The sequence below is a fragment of the Erythrolamprus reginae genome, chromosome 2 (assembly GCF_031021105.1).
Source record: "Erythrolamprus reginae isolate rEryReg1 chromosome 2, rEryReg1.hap1, whole genome shotgun sequence".
Lineage (NCBI taxonomy): Eukaryota > Metazoa > Chordata > Lepidosauria > Squamata > Dipsadidae > Erythrolamprus > Erythrolamprus reginae.
This window is the reverse complement of record NC_091951.1, coordinates 39,343,853-39,369,981: the sequence shown is the minus strand read 5'-3', so window position 1 is coordinate 39,369,981 and position 26,129 is coordinate 39,343,853. Positions and strand designations below refer to the sequence as shown.

At 39.0% G+C, this 26,129-nt stretch overlaps 1 protein-coding gene and 1 pseudogene across 1 annotated transcript in view; one reads left to right on the top strand and one right to left on the bottom strand.

Annotated features, from left to right (window-relative positions):
- Nucleotides 1-26,129, top strand: part of LOC139160158 (early activation antigen CD69-like) — a 43,686-nt gene that overhangs the window by 11,141 nt on the left and 6,416 nt on the right. The window contains exons 4-10 of the mRNA XM_070737750.1: nucleotides 8,713-8,808; nucleotides 14,260-14,367; nucleotides 15,098-15,270; nucleotides 15,871-15,968; nucleotides 18,386-18,555; nucleotides 24,744-24,916; nucleotides 25,516-25,613. Coding sequence (XP_070593851.1) covers nucleotides 8,730-8,808; nucleotides 14,260-14,367; nucleotides 15,098-15,270; nucleotides 15,871-15,968; nucleotides 18,386-18,555; nucleotides 24,744-24,916; nucleotides 25,516-25,613 — 899 coding nt within the window. The 5' untranslated portion in view covers nucleotides 8,713-8,729. The remainder of the gene's footprint in view (nucleotides 1-8,712; nucleotides 8,809-14,259; nucleotides 14,368-15,097; nucleotides 15,271-15,870; nucleotides 15,969-18,385; nucleotides 18,556-24,743; nucleotides 24,917-25,515; nucleotides 25,614-26,129) is intronic.
- LOC139163231 (E3 ubiquitin-protein ligase RNF181-like) lies at nucleotides 19,040-19,494 on the bottom strand (annotated as a pseudogene).

The following is a 26,129-nucleotide window of genomic DNA, read 5'->3' as shown; positions in this document are numbered from 1 at the left end:
GATGAAGAGAAGGAAGTGAGAAGCACCGCCCAGGGGAGTGTAGAAGAGCAAGGAGCACGTAGAAAACAACCAGACCGCGAATCTAAAGATCCCAAGCAACATTACAAATGACAGTACCAGGAGATTTGAAAATCTTCTCAGTAAACGTAAATGGACTTAACGAACCGAGGAAAAGGAATCAAATATTTTCTAAACTCAAAAAACAAAAAGCACAAATTGTGATTTTACAAGAAGTACATATTAAGAAGACAAATAGAAAATTATTATTAAATTCTAAAATTGGAAACACGTATACAAGTTTGGCGAACCAAAAAGAAAGAGGTATTGCAATATACAGTGGTACCTCGGTACTCAACCACAATTTGTTCCAGAAGTGTGGTCGAGAACCGATTTGGTCGAGTACCTAATTTATTTATCCCATAGGAAATAATGGAAATGGATTTAATTGATTCCTAGCCCCTGTTAACTCGCTGGGAACCAATTAAATCTATTTTCTTTATTTCCAATGGGATAAATAAATTCGCTACTCCAAGCTGCAGGAAAGGTGGGGGCTGCTGCAATCCCGGCAGCTTTGGGGGGCTCCTTTCCTCATTGCTTCCTTTTATTACCTGTAAGCAGCTTCAAAAACTTTTTCCCTGTGGCTGCAACAGCGGCGTCTTCCCTTCCAGTAGCAACAGCGCCGGGAACGTCACGTGATGAAGGGAAGCCGCCGGAGCCATGCCACTCCAGCAGCTTCCCTTCATTACGTGACTTCCTGGCGCTGTTGCTACTGAAAGCGAAGACGCCGCTGTTGCAGCCACAGGGAAAAAGTTTTTGAAGCTGCTTACAGGTAATAAAAGGAAGCAATGGGGAAAGGAGCCCCCAGAAGCTGCCAAGATTGCAGCAGCCCCCACCTTTCCTGCAGCTTGGAGCTCTTAGAGAGCTCCTCAGCCCCCTGAAGCTGCTGGGATTACATTTCGGATAATGAACAAAATTTTCTCTGGCTGTTCGGTATCTGAATTTTTGTTCAGATACTGAAGCAAATTTTTGCCAAAAATTTTGTTCATTATCCGAAATGTACGAGAAAAGAAGCGTTCGAGTACCGAGGTACCACTGTACGTTGAAAATTCAATAAACTCCAAACAATTATATGCAGACCAGGAGGGAAGAATTTTAATCGTACAGGTAAATATTGATGCAAAACCCCTTGTTATTGTTTCCATTTATGCCCCGAATGAAAATCAAATGAATTTTTACAAAGAATTACATAAAAAAATAAATGAATTAAATATTGAAAATATGATAATTATCGGGAATTTCAATGCCGTTCCAGATAGGGTATTAGACCATTCAGGGAAGAAAAAAGCTAAGAAAAAGAAAAGTATCTTACCTACTACTTTTCAGAAAATGAGATCAGAACTATTATTAAATGATATTTGGAGGGAAAGACATCCTTCTACAAGGCAATACACATTTTATTCGAATCCCCATAAAATTGGGACTAGAATAGATATGGCCTGGGCCTCTAAAACAACCGCAGAGCAAATTAGAGCAATTGAGACTGATACTAATACTTGGGCTGACCATAGTCCTATAGTGATATATTGGAAGAATAAAAAGAGACAGATAAATTGGCAGATGAATAGGAATATTATAAGAGATAAAGAATACAAAGACTGGATACAAAAAGAATTAGAAATCTTTTTTAAATGCAATAAAAATTCAGAGACTTCTTTTCAAAATTTGTGGGATACAGCTAAAGCATATATTAGAGGATTAGCGATCTCTTTTACAGCAAAGAAAAATAAAGAACAAAGGATAGAATATGAACAATTGAGCTGAAACAACCTGAGCTGGTATTTCAACACAATACTAAAAACTATGACATTAAGAGGAAAATGGATCTAATTAAGCATAAAATAAAACTTATTGAACAAAAGCAAATAGCAGAAAAGATTAAAAGGGCCAAACAGCAGTATTTTGAACATGCCAACAAACCAGGAAGATGGCTCGCATATAAACTAAGAAAGTATAGACAATCAAAAATAATTAAAGAACTGATAGATGACAAAGGTATTAAAAAATATAGAAGTGAGGAAAAAGCAAAAATCGTACAAGACATCTAAAAAGAACTATATAAGAAAGAAGATATTAAAGAAGATGAGATTTTTAGGTATTTAAATTCATCAGATTTACCACAACTAACGGAAGGACAACAAGAAAGGTTAGATAGTTTAATTACAATACAAGAACTGCAGACAACTATTAAAAAACAAAAAAATAATAAAGCTACAGGGCCGGATGCTATTCCGGGGGAATGGTATAAAATAGAAAGCGATGTAATAATAAATAATATGTTGGAAATTTTTAATGAGATTGTTATGGATGGTAAAATACCAAAATCATGGTCTGATTTGTTAATAACGTTAATTCATAAGGTTGGGACAGATAAAGATAAAATTCAAAATTATAGACCTATATCATTATTAAATGTAGACTATAAAATATTTACTTCAATTTATGCAGAAACATTTAAAAAGATTTTGGAAGAGATAATACATCAGGACCAAAATGGATTCTTACCAGGCAGGCAAATTAAAAATAATCTTAGAATGGTTATCAATTCTTTGGAATACTATGAGCAACACCCAGAGAAACAAATGTCCCTGATGTTTTTAGATGCTAAAAAAGCGTTTGATAACGTGGACTGGATATTTATTAAAATGCAACTGAACCAAATGAGATTTGGTACTAAATTTGTGAACTTGATTGACGCCATATATTCTAAACAGACAACGAAAATTATACTAAATAATGAACAATTGGAAAAATTTGAAATCTTTAAAGGAGTTAGACAAGGATGTCCGATCTCACCTTTATTGTTTATTTTATCCCTCAAAGTATTACTAATTAAGATTAGGGCAAATAATAAAATACAAGGAATAACCATTGGGAAAGAATCATATAAAACACAAGCATACGCCGATGATATGACTTTTATAATTGAAAATCCATTGACGACATTACCAATTTTGATAGCTACAATAGAAGAATATGGTAAGGTAGCTGGTTTAAAAATTAACAAAAATAAGACACAACTTATAGTTAAAAATATGACAAAAATGCAGGAAAGAAGATTAGAAATTATTTCAGATATGAAGATAGTTAAAAAAGTAAAGTATTTAGGAATATGGATCACAGCCAAAACGATATCATTAAAAAATGATAATTATATCAAAGTAATTGAAGAAATTTAAAAAGATTTAGAAATATGGAATAATCTGAAAATATCTTTCCTGGGAAGAATAGCAACTATTAAGATGAATGTTCTACCAAAGATATTGTTTCTGTTTCAAGTAATACCTATAAATCCAGGGGGGAAATTTTTTAAAGACTTAACAACAATTGTTAAAAAATTCTTGTGGCAGGGCAAGAAGGCGAGAATAAAGTTAAGTATCTTAGAAGATATTAAAGAAAGGGGTGGATTTGCTCTAGCTAATTGGAAATTTTACTATAAAGCAGCTGCACTATCTTGGATCAAGGAGTGGATAACTTTAGAAAATAGAAGAATATTAACTCTGGAAGGGCACAATCTGATGCTTGGATGGCATGCGTTCCTCTGGTATGACAAAGAAAAAACACATTCATATTTTAAAAGACATACAGTAAGAAAGTATTTATTAGAAGCATGGAAAGATATTAAGAAAGATCACTTCTTAAATGTACCAGACTGGATATCCCCACTAGAGGCGGGAAAATACCAAAGTATAAACAATTACTAGATGAACAAATGAATTTAAAAACAAGAAATAAACTTCAAGAGGAAGTATTTAAAATAGATTGGTGGCAATATATACAGATACAGTCGAAGTTTCAAAAAGATAGCAAAGTATATATATTTAACAAGAGTGAAAACTTTTTGAGTAGTTTATTGATTACAAATTCAAAGAAATTAATTGGGAAAGCATATAAATATATGATAAAACATAAAAATATAGATTTAACTCTCAAAGATAACATGATTACTTGGTGTAAAAATTTCGGCAAAGAGTTCATAGAAACATAGAAACATAGAAGACTGACGGCAGAAAAAGACCTCATGGTCCATCTAGTCTGCCCTTATACTATTTCCTGCATTTTTATCTTAGGATGGATATATGTTTATCCCAGGCATGTTTAAATTCAGTTACTGTGGATTTACCAAAAACGTCTGCTGGAAGTTTGTTCCAAGGATCTACTACTCTTTCAGTGAAATAATATTTTCTCACGTTGCTTTTGATCTTTCCCCCAACTAACTTCAGATTGTGTCCCCTTATTCTTGTGTTCATTTTCCTATTAAAAACACTTCCCTCCTGAACCTTATTTAACCCTTTAACATATTTAAATGTTTCGATCATGTCCCCCCTTTTCCTTCTGTCCTCCAGACTATACAGATGCAGTTCATTAAGTCTTTCCTGATACGTTTTATGCTTAAGACCTTCCACCATTCTTGTAGCCCGTCTTTGGACTCGTCCAATTTTGTCAATATCTTTTTGTAGGTGAGGTCTCCAGAACTGAACACAGTATTCCAAATGTGGTCTCACCAGCGCTCTATATAAGGGGATCACAATCTCCCTCTTCCTGCTTGTTATACCTCTAGCTATGCAGCCAAGCATCCTACTTGCTTTTCCTACTGCCCGACGACACTGCTCACCCATTTTGAGGCTGTCAGAAATCACTACCCCTAAATCCTTCTCTTCTGAAGTTTTTGCTAAGACAGAACTGCCAATGCAATACTCAGATTGAGGATTCCTTTTCCCCAAGTGCATTATTTTACATTTGGAAACATTAAACTGCAGTTTCCATTGCTTTGACCATTTATCTAGTAAAGCTAAATCATTTACCATATTACAGACCCCTCCAGGAATAGCAACCCTATTGCACACTTTAGAGTCATCGGCAAATAGGCAAACCTTCCCTACCAAACCTTCCCCTATGTCACTCACAAACATATTAAAAAGAATAGGACCCAGAACAGACCCTTGTGGCACACCGCTTGTAACCTGTCTCTGCTCAGAATACTCGCCATTAACAATAACTCTCTGATGTCTATGCTTCAGCCAGCTTGAAATCCACTGAACTATCCAGGGATTAAGTCTAATCTTCACTAATTTATCCATCAGCTCCTTATGTGGAACGGTATCAAAGGCTTTGCTGAAGTCCAGATAGGCAATATCCACGGCACCACCTTGATCCAACACCTTTGTGACATAGTCAAAGAAATCAATGAGATTAGTCTGACATGATTTGCCTTCAGTAAAACCATGCTGATTTGGGTCCAATACGTTATTGTTTTTTAGGTACTGATTTATCCTCTTTTTGAGTAGAGTCTCCATCATTTTAACTATAACTGATGTCAAGCTAACTGGCCTGTAGTTACCAGCTTCTTCTCTACTGCCCTTCTTGTGGATAGGCACAACACTGGCCATTCTCCAATCCTCAGGAACATCTCCTGTTAACAGGGATTGATTAAACAAATCAGTCAGGGGGGTAGCAATGACAGATCTGAGTTCTTTAAGAACTCTGGGGTGGATGCCATCTGGACCCATTGCCTTATTTATCTTTAATCGTTCAAGTTCTTCTAAGACATCGGCTTCTAAGATCACTGGAGCTGAATCCGTACAACTGGAAGCAATGCTATATCCCTCTATAGTATTATTTTGTAAGGTGTCTTTTGAGAAAACTGAACAGAAGTAGCTATTGAAATGGTCAGCAATCTCCTTATTCCCATCAATGCATGTATTATTCCCGGTACTAAGCTTCGTGATGCTGCAGTTTTTCTTCTTCCTATCACTAATATATCTGAAGAAGGTTTTATCCCCCTTCTTGACAGATTTGGCAATTTCTTCCTCTTTTGAGGCTTTAGCAGCATGTATTATCTGTTTCGCCTCCTTCTGTCTCATTTTATACACCTCTCTATCAGCTATACTTCCAGACTCTTTATACCTCCTATAGGCAGCCTTTTTTTCATTGACTATAGCCCTTACATCATTGCTAAACCATAGCTGTTTCTTCTTCCTTTTACCTTTAGTTATTTGCCTTATATACAGTCCTGTGGCTTTTAAGATGGCCTTTTTTAATACAGTCCACTGGGTGCTCACTCCTGCCATTTTATCCCTTCCCTTTAATTCATTATTTAAATATTCCCCCATTGCATTAAAATTTGTTTTTCTGAAATCCAATACTTTGGTTGCAGTATAGGATGCTCACAATCAGTTCTTACATCAAACCACAAACATAAATGGTCACTGCAACCTAAATGTTCTTCCACTTTGACCTCTGAAACCCACTTCCCATTCATAAAAACTAAATCTAGAATATTCTCCCCTCCAGTTGGTGTCTTAACCAGCTGTGCCAGAGCTGCTCCTGTAAAGGCCTCTACTATATTCTTACTTTTGCATGTAAGGGCACTGGGGATATTCCAGTCAACATCAGGCATGTTGAAATCACCCATAACCACAATATTTCCCTTTACTGCCATTTGGGTAATTTCATCCACCATCTTGTTGTCATATTCTTCAGATTGCCCTGGAGGCCTATAGATCACCCCAATTCTAATGACAGAACTGTCTTTATTTTGCATGCAAATCCAGAGAGTCTCCAGATCTTTACACGTATTTTGAATTAGTGTTGTTTTTAGACTTTCTTTAACATAAATGGCTACTCCACCTCCCTTTCTCTCTATTCTATCCTTCCTATAGAGTGTATATCCTGGTATGGATATTTCCCATTCATTAGAATGCTTAAACCATGTCTCAGTTATGGCAACCAGATCCAAATTATCTCTAGATATTATAGCCATTAACTCACAGAGCTTGTTGCTCAAGCTTCGAGCATTCGTGCACATTACCCGAAGAACATTATTTTCATTATTAGTTTGCCCCTTATCATCAACAACTACATCTATTCTATTTACAGTTTCCTTTTCATAAGCTTCCAGAAACTGATTTATCCTCATTGGTCGGGGACAGAAATCATCCACATCAGTTACATCTCTGTCCCCTTTACCTAGTTTAAATGCCTGTCCAAAAAAGTTCTGAATTCCTCACCGAGTACCTGGGTACCTCTGTATGATGGATGCAAACCATCCCTCTTAAACAACTCCCTATTAGACCACCTACTCACATCATAGCCAAAACCTTCAGCTTTACACCACTGCCTTAACCACTCATTAAACTCTCTGATACAAGTTGTTTTATCCTCCTGGCCACAAACCGATCTAGAGACTTGGGAGAAAGTTTAGATAACAAATTGGAAGATGACAAACTCAGTTTCTTTAAAAGAAAACCAAATTAAGATGTTTTACCGCTGGCATCTCCCACCGAATAGAATTGCTAAGATGTATCCAAATACCTCCCCAAATTGTTGGAAATGTAAAAGTGAAATAGGTTCTTATTATCATCAATGGTGGACATGTAATAAAGTCCAGACATATTGGAGAATGATAGAAAAAATGATAAAAGAGATTACATTATATGAAATAGAAAAATCCCCTGAATTTTATCTCCTAGGCATAGCTAAACAGAAATATAAAAAAGATTTTTTTTTTCTGGTTGTATATATTTTAACAGCCGCTAGGATAGTTTATGCACAAAATTGGAAAGGGGAAGATATCCCCCCAAAAGAGGATGTAGTTAAAAAAATTCTGGATTGTGCAGAGATGGATATGATGACGAGAAGGCTGAATGATCAAGAAGAATCTGATTTTTATATTATTTGGGATAAAGTTTATACATGGATAGATAAGAATAAAGTTGAAAATAAGGTAACGAAAACAGTATGAATATAATTAAATGTTATTGATATTTTTTGTTGTTTTTAGTGTTGTTGGCTTTTCTATTTTATCAATTTAACTTCATGTTTATTAGAATATGTAAACAAAGTTCTTCTTTTCAATTAGAATATTAGTTTGATTTAAAGATTTCAGATTTTATCCTTTTTTCTGTATTAAAAATTGACTTCAAGAAAAGAGGGGTAATTGTAACCCCTAATATATGTTTAAATGTTTGTAAGTTTGTATGTCTTTTTTATTGAAAATTAATAAAGTTTATTTTTAAAAAAAGAGATAGCAAGAGAGGGGGAGAGAGAGAGAGAAAGCAAAAGAGAGAGAGATAGCAAGAGAGAGAAAGAGATAACAAGAGAGGGAGAGAGAGAAAGAGAGAGAAAGACAGCAAGAGAGAGAGAGAAAGAGGGGGGAAGGAGGGTGAGGGAAAGACATTGAGGGAGGGAAGGAGGGAGAGAGAAAGAGAGCAAAAAAGAGAGGAAGGGAAGGGAGAAACAAAGGGATGGAGAGAGAGAGGGAAAGAAAGAGGAAGGAAGGAAGAGAGAGAGAGAAAGAGGGAGAGAGAGAGAGAGAAATAGATGCATTGGGGAGAGGAGGGATGGGCTATCCATTTAATGTGATTCATTTAATGTTATGACTACAATGGACAGGGTCTGTTACATTCATAACCCAAGGATGAGCATTCCACATAAAGTGGTTGAAATAATGTTGATCTTGTTGCTCCTCTGCTAAACGGTTGCCCAATTTATTGATGCCATGCAAAGTTTTTTTTATTGCCAAATTATTTTCTATTTATGCTTTTTAAGTGGCTGCCCGTGTAAAACGAGACTATTTGAAATTAGTAACAATTTGCCAGCTTCTGTAAGCATTCTTGGACTTCCTTCTTGTGACAGTTCCATTTCTAATTCCAGATTATACAACTCCAGGAATGCAGACTATGAGTGTAGAAAATCAGGTGTTGGATCCTCGTCCCAATGAATCTGCATCTGAACAGCAAAACAAAACAGGTATTAATAACTATCAAGATCTGGAAGTCATTCAACCAAACAGGAATTCAAATATCCAAGCCATGACCACTAGAACATACGGAGCAATCCCTTTGTCAAATAATGAAATAAGATTTGTTTGGCATAATTTGTTTTTAACAAACCCATGCTGGCTTGTAGGTATAACTTTGTTTCCAGATGTTCACAGATCTGTTAATTATTTTTTTAAATTATTATTTTTTCTAGTATCTTTCCCCCATCCCCTTTGTTCAAAATCTTTTCCAATCCTCGGGTGCTTCCCTTGTACTCCAGGATTTCTGAAAGATGTGGTACAATAGTTCTGTGATAACATCTACCAGCTCCTGGAGAACTCTGGGGAGTAATCCGTCAAGTCCCAGTGATTTATATTCATCAAGATCAGACAGGCGTTCTCTTACTATTTTCTTGCTTATTTTAAATTTCATTTCTAGCCTGTCTTTTACAGTTATGTTTTTGGTGGGTTGGGTTATAGCTTTTGTATGTGAAGACTAATGCAAAGAAGAGTGTTCAGAAACTTCAGATCGTCCAAAATGCAGCCATGCCAGCGGTTTTGGGCCTTCCAAGACATGCCCATATTTCGTCATCACTATGCGGACTGCACTGGCTACCGATCTATTTCTGGACACAATTCAAAGTGTTGGTTATGACCTATAAAGCCCTACATGGCATAGGACCAGACTATCTGAGACCGCCTTCTGCCGCACAAATCTCAGCGACTGGTGAAGCCCCACAAAGTTGGTCTCCTTAGTGTCCCATCGGCCAAACAATGTCGGCTGGCGGGACCTTGGGGAAGAGCCTTCTCTGTGGGAGCCCCGGCCCTCTGGAATCAGCTCCCCCCTTGAGATTCGCACTGCCCCCACCCTCCTTGCCTTTTGAAAGAGTTTAAAAACTCATCTTTGTCACCAGGCCTGGGGTTACTAGATCTTCCCCCTCACCAATGAATATTTTTGGCATGATTTTATTGAATGAATGCTAATGGAAGTTTTTAAAGTTAGAATTTTTAAAGATTATTTTTAAGATTATTTTTATGGATATTAATTGGATTACTATGCTATTGTGTCTTTGTATGTGTTGTGAGCCGCCCGAGTCCTCGGAGAGGGGCAGCATACAAATCCTGATATTGGTTGGGGTGGGCTTTTATGACCATATTTTTTCAGAGTTTCTGTAGCTTCCTGAGTTGTTTTTCCCTTTTAGGATTTTCATCCATGGAATTTTTCTCAGGCTCTCTCTGAGTTCTTTTAAAGTTTAAGTCAGTGCTTGGGTTATATTCCATTGCTTGTGTTTGCATTATATGAAAAACTTTGAAGACTTATAATACTTATAAAACATATGGCCCACCTGGCAGTAATTACATTTATCAGTCCCATGTGATTTCCACAGTTCAAACCATTTCCACCAATCTTCCTTCCACAAGTATAGAGGTATATATATACCAGCTACTTCTGTTCAGTTTTCTCAAAAGACACCTTACAATATAATACTATAGAGCAGGGGTCCCCAAACTTTTTACACAGGGGGCCAGTTCACTGTCCCTCGGACTGTTGGAGGGCCGGACTATAAAAAAAAACCTATGAACAAATCCCTATGCACACTGCACATACCTTATTTTAAAGTAAAAACAAAATGGGAACATACTATTTAGAGGGGGGGAAGAAGTCTGAAATTCATATATGTTTTGTTTTTAATTTTCTTTTAACATCTGATTAGCTATAAAAGGTTTTCTTGGCTTATAGAAAAATGTATAAAGAAAGAAGGAAGCACTTTGGCATAATGGGTAATAAGTTAGAAATATAATTGGTGGTGTACTTTTTGAAGGAACATTAAGGAGGGAATTTAATTAAAAGAAAATGAATGTAACTGGATGACAAAATTAGAAAAAAAACTTTTTTGATGATTGATATTAGTTACTAATACCGCATTTTTTCATTGAAAATTAGATGGTACACTGTGTTGTTTGAATGTATGCTAAGACAAAATTTTTAAAAAATTACCCCCCCAAAAAACAGTCCTTCCTTCCTCTGTCCCTCCATTCATTTCATTCTTCCTTCCCTCCCTCCCTCCTTCATTCCTCTCCACTTCTATTTCCCTCACCCTCTTTCCCTTTTCTTTCTTTCTCTCTCTCTTTTCCCTCTCTCTCATAAAACTTCTGAACTTGAGGGGGTGCGTCTCTCTCTCTGCTGAAAAAATGAGACTCCCCAAAAGTCAACTTATGGGAAAGGTGGAGAGAGGGCGAGGTGACAGCTCTGGTGTAGGCACAAGTCTACGCCACTTTTACCCCAGGGCGCTGCTTTTGTGCACAGGTGGCAAGGCCATCCAACCGCTGCCTCTTGTTTCCTGGGGGGGGTGGTTGCTTCCTGTTTCTTCCCGGTGGCGGGAAGAATATCGGTAGGAGTCGGCGGGGCGTGGTCCCCAGACACAGCCGGAGAAGCTGGGCGGGGCTCAGAGCCTATGGGGGTTTCTCCCGGCCGACAGCAGATCAGCTGTTGGGTGGGAGAAATGGCGCCAGCTCTAGGAGTTTGTTTTTTGCCTGCGCAGCCATGTGACCACACAGGCTAGAGGGAACAGTGGCCAGGAGCACAGGATACGGACGCATCCTGTGCTCCTGCCATCACCCGCGGGCTGGATAAATGGCCTCAGCAGGCCACATGTGGCCCCCGGGCCGTAGTTTGGGGACCGCAGCAATAGAGGGATATAGCATTGCTTCCAGCTCTACGGATTCAGCTCCAGTGATCTTAGAAGCCGATGTCTTAGAAGAACTTGAACGATTAAAGATAAATAAGGCAATGGGTCCAGATGGCATCCACCCCAGAGTTCTTAATGAACTCAGATTTGTCATTGCTACCCCCCTGAGTGATTTGTTTAACCAATCCCTGTTAACAGGAGATGTTCCTGAGGATTGGAGAATGGCCAGTGTTGTGCCTATCCACAAGAAGGGCAGTAGAGAAGAAGCTGGTAACTAAAGACCAGTTAGCTTGACATCAGTTATAGTTAAAATGATGGAGACTCTACTCAAAAAGAGGATAAATCAGCACCTAAAAAACAATAAATTATTGGACCCAAATCAGCATGGCTTTACTAAAGGCAAATCTTTGACTATGTCACAAAGGTGTTGGATCAAGGTGGTGCCGTGGATATTGCCTATCTGGACTTCAACAAAGCCTTTGATACGGTTCCACATAAAGAGCTGATAGATAAATTAGTGAAGATTGGACTTAATCCCTGGATAGTTTAGTGGATTTGCAGCTGGCTGAAGCATAGATATCAGAGAGTTATTGTTAATGGCGAGTATTCTGAGCAGAGACAGGTTACAAGCAGTGTGCCACAAGGGTCTGTTCTGGGTCCTATTCTTTTTAATATGTTTTTGAGTGACATAGGGGAAAGTTTGGTAGGGAAGGTTTGCCTATTTGCCGATGACTCTAAAGTGTGCAATAGGGTTGATATTCCTAGAGGCGTCTGTAATATGGTAAATGATTTAGCTTTACTAGATAAATGGTCAAAGCAATTGAAACTGCAGTTTAATGTTTCCAAATGTAAAATAATGCACTTGGGGAAAAGGAATCCTCAATCTGAGTATTGTATTGGCAGTTCTGTGTTAGCAAAAACTTCAGAAGAGAAGGTTTTAGGGGAAGTGATTTCTGACAGTCTCAAAATGGGTGAGCAGTGTGGTCGGGCGGTAGGAAAAGCAAATAGGATGCTTGGCTGCATAGCTAGAGGTATAACAAGCAGGAAGAAGGAGATTGTGATCCCGCTATATAGAGCGCTGGTGAGACCACATTTGGAATACTGTGTTCAGTTCTGGAGACCTCACCTACAAAAAGATATTGACAAAATTGGACGGGTCCAAAGATGGGCTACAAGAATGGTGGAAGGTCTTAAGCATAAAACGTATCAAGAAAGACTTAATGAACTCAATCTGTATAGTCTGGAGGACAGAAGGAAAAGGGGGGACATGATCGAAACATTTAAATATGTCAAAGGGTTAAATAAGGTTCAGGAGGGAAGTGTTTTTAATAGGAAAGTGAACACAAGAACAAGGGGACACAATCTGAAGTTAGTTGGGGGAAAGATCAAAAGCAACATGAGAAAATATTATTTTACTGAAAGAGTAGTAGATCCTTGGAACAAACAAACTTCCAGCAGACGTGGTTGGTAAATCCACAGTAACTGAATTTAAGCATGCCTGGGATAAACATATATCCATGCTAAGATAAAAATACAGGAAATAATATAAGGGTAGACTAGATGGGTCATGAGGTCTTTTTCTGCCGTCAGTCTTCTATGTTTCTATGTCATAGCACTTGAGCAAGCCACTGAAGTTAAGTTTATAGAAAAACTTTGAAAAACGTAAATAAAGAAGCAAATGTGATTATGCACCTGGGGAGTCATAACCCTTAAGATATTGTAAGTCATTTACAATAAATATATTGTAGAGAGGAGGGATACAGGAGAGAGCGGGAAGTCTGTTCCAGACAATGCAAAAAAATACAGATTTTACTATGTATTCTCTGGGCATCGTTGTGCAGGATGCTTCACAAAGGAGAAGAAGAAAATGGGTTTCATGAATTTTGTGCAATTTATCTCAAGCAGTTGAGATAACGTCAGGGTGGTTTTATCACACCTTTTGTGCAGGCATTAATGTAGTTTTCCTGCTGCGCCATCAGTTTCATTAATTTATTCAATTTCTATAACTGCCCTACTCAATCAAGTGAATCTGGGTGGCTTACACTTGTAAAATGATAGAACCACTGAAACATCCAGAAAATAAATGCAACCACATCCAAGATAATTAATTAACAATAAAGCCAAGGAATGGGAGCCTTACCCCATTCCGAGTTCCAGGCCCAGGAACCTACCCAACTTTCTAATGCCTTGTGAAAGGCCAACAGGGCTGTGTTCATTCTAATCTCCGAGGGAGAGGGGCCCACAAGGTAGGGGCTACAGCAGAGGAACCTGTCTTCTACTTCCCGCCATTGATTGATGGGAAGTGCAGCATAGCCAATCCCACTTCACCAGACACAACTTTATCTTACGTTTCAATTCTGTTCTTAGTTGAACCAGATGAAATGGCAAACATAGTCTGGAGCAACATCTTTATTTACAAGAATACCATCATGGGGAGGGAGAGAAAGGAGGAAGGGAAGTAGGATTCGAGGGAGAAACTCTTAAGCAGTTTTATTTTCTCAATGAGAACATTGTAGCTCAGTTTCTTTTCATCAGAATCATACTGCGTTTCAGCAGACTCAAGAGAACTATTGGGTTTGTAAATTTAAAGAAAAACAAAAAGCAAGAAACTTTAGCAAGTTAGAAATGTGTGTAATATTTTATTTAGGGTTTTCGGCTAAAGGTGGGCGATGAGTATTCAGAGTAATTTTCTTTTATGTAGCAGATGAGTGGTGATAAATCTTGTTCCTATTTTTTTCTTCTATTGTGCAGTACATTTCAAGGCAATCAAAAGGAGATTATTACAACCTTTCGATAAACACAAAAAGGCAGCAATTGCCCTTTCTTGTCTCATCTTTTCTTCCGCCTCCTTCGGCCTGGGTAAGTAATCCTGACCCTAATACTATCCCCTTGAAATACTGTTTCTCACATGACATCATGAAACTGAGTGATTTCTGCAATTGGCTTAGCAACAGAGTTGGCCTTGCCCTGGTGTTTGTTTGTTTGTTTGTTTGTTTGACTTCTGTGCCGCCCAATCCCGAAGGACTCAGGGCGGCTTACAATAATAATATAAACACAAATAAATACATTAGGTACTGTAATCATATTTCATTCAATATGTGTAACTCAGTTCCTAGCAAGTCTTGGTATTTGAAAAATAAAATACACTTGCATTTGTTTATATTATTATTATTATTATTATTATTATTATTATTATTATTATTAAATAAATTTGTATGCCACCCCTCTCCGATTTCTAGCCAGAAACAGTAAATATGAAGTAGGCGGACCAAATGTGAGACAAGTTGACCTAATTAATTGAAAATTAATGGAAAATACAGAGGGATTCTTGGCTGAATCGGTGGATTTGCATCTGGTTTCTTGGATTCAAATCCAGCATGCAAATCACTTTTCAGATCCACTATTTCTCTTTTTCTAAGGATTACGGGATGGAGGCCATTAAACTGCCGGAACATGGGACTTCTTATCCAGATAGGTTTTCCTAGAACTCACTATCAGGTTTTAATTCAGCAGGAGATTCCCATTCTATCAATAAAAACATGACTTGATAAAAAATAAGGTTTACTCTTTTCATCTTTCTCTGTTCTAGGAACCTTAGTGTCATTAAACCGCCAAAAGGAGGCCATTAAATGTCCACCTGACTGGATTGGACATCAGGGACACTGCTACAAATTTTCAACAGAAGAAAAGAACTGGAAGGAGAGCCAGGATTTCTGTATTTTACATGATGCTTCTTTGGCCAAAATTACAGGGGAGGAAATGGTGAGTAATGTTAATGGCTACTATAAAAGTAATGTTGCTTTATTGATGGTTAATTCTCTCCTACGACATGAAAAAGTTGAAGGATTTTTTTCCTTATTTTATTTAAAAAAACCTCCTTCGATACCTTTCTGAGGAAAAGCCTCAAAATCCTTTCCATCTTTTCCAGTTCCCAAATACTGCCAGTTTCACAAAGCAGAAAATTATAAATCCAAGAATATCATTGAAATAAGTCACTCCTCTGCTTCTTTCTTTTTTTTTCCTGCTTAGAAACTTGGAAATACCGAATAATCAATGCTTAATAGATGTGAATTTCAGAATAGAGATAGAATCAGAAGCCAATAGTAAAATTGTAACCATTGTCAAGATCCATTCTAGGAAAATCAAAATTTCCCCTTCTACAAAAGGTTTAAAATTTACTTTAAAAAAACTTGAAGGTTTCCCATTTTGCCCTGTGCCAAAGGAACTGCTAGCTATGGTTTATTAGGGTTGATTAGTGTTCGAAAGATAGTTTTAGTCTCTTCAGGCTATGTGTAATTTCAGAAATTCAGATGTGAATCCGGCAATGCAAAATTCTAACATGCATAGTTTTTGCTTTTAAAGTATTTGGTGACGAAGATCACAAGAAACAACGTCTTTTGGATCGGCCTGAAGCGAGAACTAGATCAACCCTGGAAGTGGCTGGATGGAGACAACGCAACGTAAGTCTTCCTCTTACCCTTTCAGTGTCCAGAGCTGAATGAAAGTTTAAATGCCTCTGCTGCGGATCTCCCCAGCTCAGGACTGATCCCAGGAAGAGCCTCCTAGCTGCCAGCATTGCCCCCTAAAAAGATTTGGCCCTACTCATGTAACTCAAAATGCATTATAAGTAATCCTCGACTTAAAGCCATTCATTAATCAACTGTTCAGAGTTATAGTGGAACTAAAAACAAAGACTTACGATCAATCTTTGCAGTGAAAACTATCATGCCATCCCCACAATCACCCGGTCAAAATTTGGGTGCTTAGCAATCGGCATGTATTTAATTGTTTGGAAAAATTATGTGGCCACCCCTAATGGTGAGTCTGAGCAGTTTACAGAAATAAAACAATATTTAATAAACCTCTACCACACCTTAGTGACAAAAATCAAACCAATCAGTTGTTATCATTATTATTATTATTATTATTATTATTATTATTATTATTATTTATTAGATTTGTATGCCGCCCCTCTCCGTAGACTCGGGGCGGCTCACAACAATAACAAGAACAATGTAAAAAAACAAATCTAATAATTTAAAAAACACTAAAAACCCCATTATTATGACCCTGGTCACCCCACGTTAGCTGCCAAAGCAGTTAACAATGGTTGCAGCCTGCTGGGGTCAAGTGATTGCCTTTTCCAAGAAGCAGAAACAACCACGAAATCTGGATACACTTAAAATAATTTGATTCACATAAGAAATTCAATTATTCGCTTAACAACAGTCGCAAAAAAGAAGATTATAAAATTGAGCACCACTCTCTTAAGAACTCTTTTGCTTAGCAATGGAAATTCCAGTCCAAATTGTGGTTGCAAATCAGGGACTTCCTGTACAAGTAGCATGGTCAGATTTTTCCTTGGAGCTCAGAGCAGAATGCTGAGCTCCTGGGATGTAGGTGTACTGTACAGCAATGTTCCACTAATTTTTTTTCGGTGTGGGCGGAAAAGTATAGTGTCTGAGCGGCAGTCCCTTTGGGACTGGATGGTATAGAAGTATGTATGTATGTATGTATGTATGTATGTATGTATGTATGTATAAATAAATAAATAAATAAATAAATAAGAAATAAAGAAAGAAAATTCCCTTCTTTTTTATTAAAAGAAATTAATAATAAAACAAAACCAAAATCTATTACTATTATTACTATCTTCTCCTCTTTTTCCATCCCTGTCTCCTCCCCTCTTGTGTTTGTGTGTGTGTATGTGAACTCTTGAACCATTTCCAATAACAGATGAGGGCTATGGGAAATGGTTCAAGAGTTCACACACACACACACACACACACAAGGAAGGAGGAGAGATTGGGGTTTTTATCTGTTATTATTTAGGTGCTTTTTACCATATGCTTTAAATCAAGAGTCATTTCTCTCTCTTGCTCTCTCTCTCTTTTTCTCACTTTCTCTCTCCCTCTCTTTCTATCTCGCTCTGTCTGTTGCTCTCTCTCTCTTACTCTCTCACTCTTTCTTGTTTTCTTTCTCACTATTGCTTTCTTTCTCTTTCTATCTCTCTTGCTTTCTTTCTCTCTCTTGTTCTCTCTTGCTATCTCTCTCTCTCCCCCCTCTTTCTCTCTCTCTCTCTTTCTCACTTACTTTCTCTCCCCCTCTCTCTTTCCATCTTGCTCTGTCTGTTGCTCTCTCTCTCTCAGTGAGGAGGCTGCGAGAGTGCTTTCTCCGAGCGCTTTGGGAATGCCTGCCCTGCCTCTACTGCAGCCCCCTTGCTGAAAGCTCGGGACAAAAGCGGTCCCAGCGAAGGGGCTACGAGAGGGGCGGGGCGCGCATTCCTGAAGCGCGCAGAGAAAACCCGCTCGCAGCCCCCTGGCTGGGAGCGTGGATGAGGAGGAGGAGAAGCCGCAGCCGCCACCACCGCGGGAGAAGTCGCGCCCCAAGGAGGGAGGCGGAGAAAGCCGGAGAGGGGGCGGATCGGGTGGGTGGTGGGCAGCGGCGAGAGGCCAGGGGCATGAGGGTGTCGGAGGCACCATGGGGAGGTGGGGGCGGCCGCAACTCCCTTTCCTTCCACCCATGTCTACTGCCGGCGCCTCCCCACCCGTCCCCCCCTGGGCTGGCAGGGGGGTGGGGAGCGTGCGCGGCGCCTGCGGAATTTTGTCACTCCCTGCCCCCCAACTCCAACGCCCAGCTCCTTGCACGCCCTTGGAAAAGGGTGCACGGGGGGGTATTTTGGGGCATGCGCGTGCACGCAGCTTACAGGGAACAGTGCTGTACAGTCATCACTTACAAATAGGTGAATTTGGGAAACAATCTGCAAAATCCCCTTTGAGAAGGCAAGGCTCAGGTGAATGAACTGTTAACTCAGGACCCCTTTGGTACTGCTAGGTCAGAAATACTGCCCACTGTCTAATTTCTGCCTCTGTTTCAGGTTGAAAGTCTTAGGAAATGGAGGAGACTGTGCATTTTTGAACGATGATGGAACAGCCAGCTCCGGCAGATGCAGCACCAAACACCACTACATCTGCAAAAAGATCTTCACCGAGGGCTGGATGCGCAGGACTCTCAAGCCCCCCGACGGCTTCCAGATCAAGTGCCTGGGTAGGTCTGAAGAGTGCGCCAACTCGAGCGCTCAAAGGTGGCACCGGGACAAGCCGGGGCAGGACAAGCAGGGAGCAGCTGCATCCCCATTTGGAGAGGCTGTGGCCAGCGCCGCACGCACCGCTTCAACTCTGCCGGGGGGTGCAAATGTTTCCCGCTGCCCGTAGGGGAGGCAACCGCCACACTCCATTTCTGGCTGATGGGAGGAAGGTGCTCTGGCTCCGGCCTGGTTTTGTCGTCCTCATCGTAGACACTTTGCACTGGGTGCCTGCGCTTCCGTGGCTTTTTTTGTTGTTGTTGAAAACAGTGACTTGTGCTATTTTTATTTTCCAACAATAATTCTGAGCTCCGCCTGTTGGAGGCTTCACTTGGAAGCAGCATTGGGGGGGGGACATGTGGCGTCATTTGCGAGTTCTGCCTTACTTGCCCCTGCCGTGCATTGGGGATGATCCCGGCTGGGGCTCCGGACGACCATGGGGGGTGGTCACGTGTACATGGTGCCGTGCAAAGACTCCTGCTGCTGCCGCCGAACCTTCTCCTTGTGCTCCTCATATTCGGGGTCATCAGTGGCCAGTTCTTGGGGGCAGAGCAGGCAGGAGTTGGTCTTCCCGAGCCAGGGCAGGGAGCAGCCAGTGTGGAAGAGGTACTGGCAGGGCATCTTCCAGGCTGCCCCCACCGCCTCAAACTCCAGCAGGCAGACCAGGCACCAGAGCGCCTTTGCTGCTTGCGGGGCCACCACCCGCACCTTGGGCAGCCCCTCCATGGCGCTGCGGGCAGGGGTAGCCGGTGATCCCAGTCACCGCTCTGCAGGGCACTCGCCTCCAGCTCCAGCCTGTGGAAGAGCAACCTGGCCAGGTCCAGCAAGGCACGGCGGGGCGGCAGCGGGTCCCCAGTGAGAGCGCCAGGTTCGTAGTCGTGCTTCCGTGGCTTTTTATGCATGCACTTTGTGGTTCGAAGCAGGGGTCTCTAACCTAGGCCACTTTAAGACTTGTGGACTTTAACTCCCAGAATCCCCTTACCAAGGTCGGAGACCCCTGGTCTATAGGGAACAGTGGTAGTTGCAACTTTGCTGGCTGAGGGATTCTGGGAGTTGAAGTCCACAAGTCTTAAAGTTGCCAAGGGGTTTGCTTTCTGTTTATATTCAGTAACTTGCCCTGCCAGTGTTAATTGTGTGGTTTTCTCCTTGGCAATCCCTTGATTTGTGCATTGTTTTCTGCTTTATTATTGGTCTGGTGTTAATCTGCTAATAGTCACTGCAACAAAGTCAATGAATTACAATCACAACAGGGAGATAAACAAGAAAAATTATATGAAAGTGAAAAGTGATACAAAAGTCATAACCTCATAATCATCAAATCTTTGTAGCTGTAAAACCTTTCTACTGCATATAACCCATGCAATCTTGCACACACATATGTATTTATTTATTTTATTTATTTATTTATTTATTTATTTATTCAGTTTTTATGCCGCCCTTCTCCTTAGACTCAGGGCGGCTTACAACATGTTAGCAATACACTTTTTAACAGAGCCAGTGTATTGCCTCCACAATCCGGGTCCTCATTTTACCCACCTCGGAAGGATGGAAGGCTGAGTCAACCTTGAGCCAGTGATGAGATTTGAACCACTGACCTTCAGATCTTCAGTCAGCTTCAGTGGCCTGCAGTATAGCACTCTACCTGCTGCGCCACCCTGGCTCTATACAAATAAGACTTGTGGGTTCTAAACTGATTTGTTTTTAAAGGAAAAGCCTAGATTATTGAACTCTAAGTAGTCATACATTTAAAACTAAAGGTTCTGAGCTTAAGAGAAAGTATATATCAAAGTTAATAAAGTTTATGAGAATCCAGCACTTCTGGTTAGTCTAAGGTTTTTGTTTAATGTTATAATGACATTTAGAATTCAGTAATTACAGTGAATGTTAAATGTTTTATGTAAGAAAACAGCAAATAAAACACAACTAGAAATAGAATACCAATATGATCTCTAACAATAATAGGAATCCCTCTTGATTTGTTGCAGACTTTCAGCAATTTCTCAAAATCTTTTTTATTTCTTACTTATACAAACAAAAATATGTATGGTCTTATTTCAAATATCTCAAGTTAGCTGGGAGAACTACATTTTCTGCTCCTTGGCTCTATTGTAATAAACATGATATAATGCATAAATGAATTCCTTTTCAAATAAAATGCCTTTTCAAAATGCAAACTTGTTGTTTATCAGAAATTTCAAGGACAGAAGGAACACCTGCAGTTAGTAAATATAGTTTAAAATTCTATATGTTTTCTTCTGAAAAATATGTTTCATTTGTATCATATGTTAATTATTTGTCTAAGTTATGACAACCTAAGCACCCTATCCCTTTGGCAAGAGTGGTAGAAATTTGAGGAGGGATGATTGATTATTAAATATGGATTGACTATGCAATGATAGTAAACGATATATTTAGATGTTGGTTAATATTAGGATGTGTTAATTTGTAAAATTGGATTAGAATTTTAGAACTATATAGAATTACATAGGTAAAGTTAATGGAAGATACATAGGATAAATAAGGGGTTTATGATATGTGCTGTATGATTTTATGACTTTGCATTATGAATTTAAAAAATACTTGGAATGTAGAAGATTGATGAAAGTTAATAATAGTAAATGCTAAGTGCCTGAAAATTAATTGAGCTTAGAAATATTGAATGAAATTATAGAAAATTATAATTTATGGAAATATATTAATTGATGCATTGGTGTTCAGATAGATTTTCATAGTATAGAAACATAGAAGAAGACTGACGGCAGAAAAAGACCTCATGGTCCATCTAGTCTGCCCTTATACTATTTCCTGTATTTTATCTTACAATGGATATATGTTTATCCCAGGCATGTTTAAATTCGGTTACTGTGGATTTACCAACCACGTCTGCTGGAAGTTTGTTCCAAGGATCTACTACTCTTTCAGTAAAATAATATTTTCTCATGTTGCCTTTGATCTTTTTCCCAACTAACTTCAGATTGTGTCCCCTTGTTCTTGTGTTCACTTTCCTGTTAAAAACACTTCCCTCCTGAACCCTATTTAACCCTTTAACATATTTAAATGTTTCGATCATGTCCCCCCTTTTCCTTCTATCCTCCAGACTATACAGATTGAGTTCATTAAGTCTTTCCTGATACGTTTTATACTTAAGACCTTTCACCATTCTTGTAGCCCGTCTTTGGACCCGTTCAATTTTGTCAATATCTTTTTGTAGCTGAGGTCTCCAGAACTGAACACAGTAACTTGTATCTGGAACAAATGGCTTTAAACGTTGTTTTTCCCCTCCGAGATAACCAAAAGCAAGGATTCTTGCGCCACCTAATGGACGCTCGGCTCGTATCCCGAATTTGAGCTCGGGACTAGAACAGAAATGTCTCTCCCCTTGTGGCTCGTATCTTGAAATACTCGCATGTAGAGCAGCTCATATCTAGAGGTACTACTGTATATGTAACTCAGTTCCTAGGAAATCTTGGTGTTTGAAAAATAAAATACACATGCATATGTTTATATAATGCTTTCCAGTCAGAAGCAGTAAATGTGACCTAAGTGCCAGAGCCCACTGTAATAACATTGCCAAAAAAGCATTAAGAGTTGTTAATCTAATCTTACATAGCTTCTTCTCCAAAAACATTGTACTGCCAACTAGAGTTTACAAAACTTTTGTCAGGCCAATTCTAGAATACAATTCACCTGTATGGAATCCACATTGTGTATCAGACATAAATACAATTGAGAGAGTCCAGAAATATTTCACAAGAAGAGTCCTTCACTATTCCTCTCACAACAAAACCGCCAGATTGAAATATTGCGACTAAACAATTTATAGCTATGTCGCCTCCGAACTGATCTAACAGTAGTTCCTAAAATCATATACCAAAATGTCCTTTCTGTTAGTGACTAATTCACCTTTAACCGCAGCAATACATGAACACATAATAGATTCAAACTTAACGTACCGTAAACCATTCCAATCTAGATTGCAGAAAATATGACTTCAGCAATAGAGTGGTAATGCGTGGAATGCATTACCTGACTCTGTGGTTTCTTCCTCAAACCCCCAAATCTTTAACCTCAGATTGTTTACAGTTGACCTCTCCCCTTTTCTAAGAGGTTTGTAAGAGGCATACATAAATGTACCATTGTGCCTACTGTCCCTGTCCTACTGCCCTTATTGTCTTCTTTTATAATTACTTACTACTTACGTTACGCTTATACAAACTACAATCCTATACTTGTGCGATTAAATAAAATAAATAAATAAAATGAAATGAAATGAAATGTGAAGTAGCGGACCAAATGTGACAAGTTGACCAAATTACCATATTTTTTGGACTACAAAACATCCAGGAGTATAAGACAGACCTTAGTTTTGGGAGAAGAAAACAAGGAAAAAACAAATCTTCCTCTGCCTCTCAGCAATTTGCCAAACTGCAAACAGCACAGATGATATACAGTGTTTGCTGTGTATTTCTGTGCAAGTGTGCCTGAATCATAGAAATAGCCAAGAATTTGAGAAATGTACATTATGGCACTATATTAATGCCAGCAATTTTTCTTAAATGTGGTCACACTAACTCCTCCCAATTATTTAAATAGATCTACTCAAAACATAACTAAGTCAAGGTTTAACTCAGCTGCCTTATCTTAACATTAAACAGGACCACTGCTACATTTAAGATTATACTTTTACAGATCCTCTTAAAATTGATAGTGGCTTTCTGGAATTATACATTATTTATTTATTATTTATTTTATTTTATTTTATATTATTTACTCGGGGCGGCTAACAACAGTAATAAAAAACATCATATAAATCCAATATTAAAACAACTAAAAAACCCTTATTGTAAAAACCAAACATCCCTACAAACAAACATAGCATGCATAAATTGTAAAGGCCTAGAGGGAAAGAATATCTCAGTTCCCCCATGCCTGACGGCAGAGGTGGGTTTTAAGGAGCTTACGAAAGGCAGGGAGGGTGGGGGCAATTTTAATCTCCGGGGCGAGTTGGTTCCAGAGGGCTGGGGCCGCCAAAGAGAAGGCTTTTCCCCTGGGCCCCGCCAAACGACATTGTTTTGTTGACGGGACCCGGAGAAGGCCCACTCTGTGGGACCTAACCGGTCGCTGGAATTCATGCGGCAGAAGGCAGTCTCGTAGATACCCTGGTCCGGTGCCATGAAGGGCTTTATAGGTGATGACCAACACTTTGAATTGTGACCGGAAACTGATCGGCAACCAATGCAGACTGTGGAGTGTTGGTGTTACATGGGCATTTTTGGGAAAGCCCATGATTGCTCTCGCAGCTGCATTCTGCACGATCTGAAGTTTCGAACACTTTTCAAAGGTAGTCCCATTATTCTCTGCTATTGTAAAGAAGATACAATAGCACTGGGTCTCTTCAGATCAAGCATTCATTTTTAAAAGTGTCTTAATTTTGTTAAGTTGTCTAGAACAATACTCTTTAAAAATCTTTTAAAAATAAGTCTAATAATTTGAACATTCTAAACATTTATAGTTAGTGACTTATTTCCTTGCAGCAAACAACAACCAATTTCAGCACAGTCTAAATAGCACAAGAAAATAAAATTCTGCCTTGCCTCTCCCTGCCTCCCTGCAGCTTTAGTTTCACTTTCATTTTAGCACATGGGCCTGCTTGCAGCCTCAATCAATCAGCTGAGAGTTGGGAGGTGGATAATTAGTGGCTTGTGCTAATCAGGCTCTGGGCTGCTTGCTGCAAGGAGGTAAATTACTGGGAGGCAGAGACCAAAATAGTGGGGATGGGCAGGTAAAACTACATCAGTATATAAACTGCACCCATGTTTTCACTCTCTTGGGGAGTAAAAAGGTGCATTTTATACTCTGAAAAATACAGTAATGGAAAATCCTTCTGAAGGATTCATGGCTGAATCGGTGGATTTGCATCGGGGTTTCTTGGATTCAAATCCAGCATACAAATCACTTTTCAGATCCACTATCTCTCTTAATCTGAAGGTTATAGGATGGGGCCATTAAAATTGCCAGAACATGGGGCTTCTTGCCCAAGTGGGTTTTCTTAGAAATCCTTATCAGATTTTAATTCAGCAGGAGGATCCCTTTCTATCGATAAGAATGTGACTTGATTTTTTTAAAAAAAATTCATTTTTGTCTGTTCTAGGAACCTTAGTGCCATTAAACCGCCAAAAGGAGGCCATTAAATGTCCATCTGACTGGATTGGACATCATGGACACTGCTACAAATTTTCAAGGGAAGAAAAGAACTGGAAGGAGAGCCAGGATTTCTGTATTTTACATGATGCTTCTTTAGCCAAAATTACAGAGGAGGAAATGGTGAGTAATGTTACTGGCTACCATAGAAGTAATGTTGCTTTATTGATGGTTAATTCTCTCCTACGACATGAAAAAGGTGAAGGATTTTTTTCCTTATATTATTAAAAAACCCTCCTTCGATACCTTTCTGAGGAAAAGCCTCAAAATCCTTTCCATCTTTTCCAGTTCCCAAATACTGCCAGTTTCACAAAGCAGAAAATTATAAATCCAAGAATATCATTGAAATAAGTCACTCCTCTGCTTCTTTCTTTTTTTTTCCTGCTTAGAAACTTGGAAATACCGAATAATCAATGCTTAATAGATGTGAATTTCAGAATAGAGATAGAATCAGAAGCCAATAGTAAAATTGTAACCATTGTCAAGATCCATTCTAGGAAAATCAAAATTTCCCCTTCTACAAAAGGTTTAAAATTTACTTTAAAAAAACTTGAAGGTTTCCCATTTTGCCCTGTGCCAAAGGAACTGCTAGCTATGGTTTATTAGGGTTGATTAGTGTTCGAAAGATAGTTTTAGTCTCTTCAGGCTATGTGTAATTTCAGAAATTCAGATGTGAATCCGGCAATGCAAAATTCTAACATGCATAGTTTTTGCTTTTAAAGTATTTGGTGACGAAGATCACAAGAAACAACGTCTTTTGGATCGGCCTGAAGCGAGAACTAGATCAACCCTGGAAGTGGCTGGATGGAGACAACGCAACGTAAGTCTTCCTCTTACCCTTTCAGTGTCCAGAGCTGAATGAAAGTTTAAATGCCTCTGCTGCGGATCTCCCCAGCTCAGGGCTGATCCCAGGAAGAGCCTCCTAGCTGCCAGCATTGCCCCCTAAAAAGATTTGGCCCTACTCATGTAACTCAAAATGCATTATAAGTAATCCTCGACTTAAAGCCATTCATTAATCAACTGTTCAGAGTTATAGTGGAACTAAAAACAAAGACTTACGATCAATCTTTGCAGTGAAAACTATCATGCCATCCCCACAATCACCCGGTCAAAATTTGGGTGCTTAGCAATCGGCATGTATTTAATTGTTTGGAAAAATTATGTGGCCACCCCTAATGGTGAGTCTGAGCAGTTTACAGAAATAAAACAATATTTAATAAACCTCTACCACACCTTAGTGACAAAAATCAAACCAATCAGTTGTTATCTTTATTATTATTATTATTATTATTATTATTATTATTATTATTATTATTTATTAGATTTGTATGCCGCC